At 37.0% G+C, this 2,529-nt stretch overlaps 1 protein-coding gene across 1 annotated transcript; it reads right to left on the reverse strand.

Moving 5' to 3' along the window:
- Nucleotides 1-242: 242 nt before the first annotated feature.
- On the reverse strand, nt 243-1,671 carry LOC103583753 (uncharacterized protein C10orf67-like; the record flags this gene model as incomplete). Its single annotated transcript, XM_008564985.1, has 2 exons — nt 243-317; nt 1,528-1,671. Coding segments are annotated over 2 exons (219 nt in total), but the record flags the coding sequence as incomplete, so codon positions are not given.
- Between the last annotated feature and the right edge of the window lie 858 nt (nt 1,672-2,529).

The raw sequence follows: 2,529 nt of genomic DNA on the forward strand, positions 1-2,529 counted from the left end.
TGCCCGGGTTTCTTGGATAACGGATTGTAATTTTCTAGTTTCTGGAAAGTTACATCTGTCACCATAAAGTGTTATTTTGGTAAATTTAATGTGGGAATAAACAGCCTTAGGACTGATCTCCCTAAGGTGACCTGAAAATTAAGGAAACTGGCCTTCAGAGCTAAAAACATAGATCCAAGGTGAGCCCCACTCCATGCAGTCATTGGAATAAAAGCTACCTCACGACAGCACCCAAAACCCACCTGGTACATTCCTTTAATAACAGTAATGGCATCAGCTAACTGCTGATGGAAGCATTTTCTTATGTTATCCTCATTCTGCAAACCAAAAATAAATACAATCAGCACCACAATGTATTTCCAAGTATGACTCACACCTACCAGGGAGAGACTCACAGTAAAGAACTATCATCCAAATTATCACAATCTCTCATTTCTCCCTCACTAACATTCAATTTTTACTACACTTAACCAAAAGCAATAGCAAAATCATACAGTTAAAATAAATACAGATAATTTGAACCCTTCATTTCATTTTGCATATCAATTAAAGTCTTTTAGAACCTTCCTAGAACTGCTTTTAGAAGTATTAAAATCTATTTGTGATTTATATCTTCTGGTCTTTAAATTTTTTGAGCATAATATGTTTGTGAAAAGAAATCTAGAGTGACTGATCTGTAAACTAGAGTCATTTCTGATTAATCAAATAATTTAATCATATCTGTTTAGGTCACAATGAGAGAGATATATTTTTTAAAAATGCCCTCGATTCTGATATTCATTCTGATTCTAGCATGGAGAGTAAACAATGAATAGGCTTTAGAGTCAGAAAGGATTGAATTTAAACATCACCATGTCCCTTGCCATCTGTCTGACGTTAAGCAAGTTACTAGACCTTGGCAAGCTCAGTTTATTTGTAGATCAGAATTTCCATTTTAAGATTTTGAGGGACTTAAAGAGTAAATATATTTAAAAAGCTTAGCGTGGTACTTAGTATGGTGTGGTCAACAAAACATTTTTTTCGTTACTTTTCTAGCATAGAAATAATAGTGATGCCTGTACTTAATGACAGATAAGTGTACTACCCCGATCAAATACTTTAGGAAATTCCTTGAAGCGGCAGTTTTTATGTCTCTGGCTCCTACAGAGTCATTAATTAACAAATAAGATCATATAAAATGGTGGTTAAGAGCAAGAACTCAAGCATCAAACCTTCTGGCCTGGAATCTAAACTCTGCTGTTTTTTAACTGGTGATTTTGAGCAAATTAATTAACCTTTCTGGGCCTCAGTTTTATAATCCATAGAAGAGGAAAAAGAATTGTACATACTTCATGAGATTAGCATGAGGATTAAATGAGTTCATACGCAAAGTATTTAGAGAAGTTTCTGACACATAGTAAAGCCATAGTATTAGCTACTCTATGAGACACAACCTATGCAAATTAAATTAAGAACTCAAAACTGCAGTATTTATATATGCACAAGATCAATCCACATACAAAACAAAGGAAATGAGAGAACTTCTACCTGTCGATAATGTTTTTCGATGTCTAGGATCCTGTCATGTAGAACAATGAAGAGATTGCTAGATTCCTCTTTAAGTCGGTCCTCAAACTTCAGTTGGAGCAATTGTCTGAGGAACCCAAAATCCACCTGAAGGGATTTAACCACCTAAAAATTGAAAAACATACATTACTGTAGAGAGCAAGGGCCCACTGTGCAAAGATTCCAGCACATCCCTTGATTCTGAGCATATAACCCGGGTACCTGGTCAGGGGCTGTCCTGCCTTCTAAGATTACCTCCCAGATACAGTGTTCATTGGGAAATTACAGAACTGTTATTCAATCCCACAGTGGGTAGGCCTTCAAAATGACAGTTATTTTACCGAACTAAGATATGCCAATGGAGTAAGGAAGAAGAGGTTCCCAGCCATTTCTTCTCATATGGAATAAAATACCCGTGTGAAGAATGGACTTTTGTCATACCTCAGAACATGTAGTTTTCAGGATGTGGTTTTCAGATCAGAAAAGATGGGCAAAACCCAGCACTTGTTGAATCTACTAGCCAAGCATTTAAATACACAACCAGCATGTTGACAAAGTATCATTTGTGATAAAGCACAATGTATTTCTACCTCCAACTGTCTATTTAAAATGTATTCACTAGGTAATCTTCCCACCACTTTGAATAGAAACTTTAGGAAATCCCATGACTTTTCTGTTCACTCTTGGAACCAGAAAGTCCTACCATCACTCAAAACACAGCCTTAGCTGTCCCACCCTGCCCCACCCACATCCAGGCAAGCAACGCAGCCACCGCCTGGGGTACCTGAGACGGGCCCAGCCAGCCCCGCACCCACCGCAACCAGATCTTAGAATGTACTTATTAGCCACTTATGTTTCTTTGGGGGATGTGTGTGATTTATCTGCTCATATTCTTCACTAAATTTCTGCTTAGATTTTTCCAATTCATTTTTAAGAGTTCTTTTTGCAATAAGGATGTTAATGTTTGTGTGTTTAAAAAAAAAA

Source organism: Galeopterus variegatus, unplaced genomic scaffold (assembly GCF_000696425.1).
Source record: "Galeopterus variegatus unplaced genomic scaffold, G_variegatus-3.0.2 Scaffold27684, whole genome shotgun sequence".
NCBI classification, from domain to species: Eukaryota; Metazoa; Chordata; class Mammalia; order Dermoptera; family Cynocephalidae; genus Galeopterus; species Galeopterus variegatus.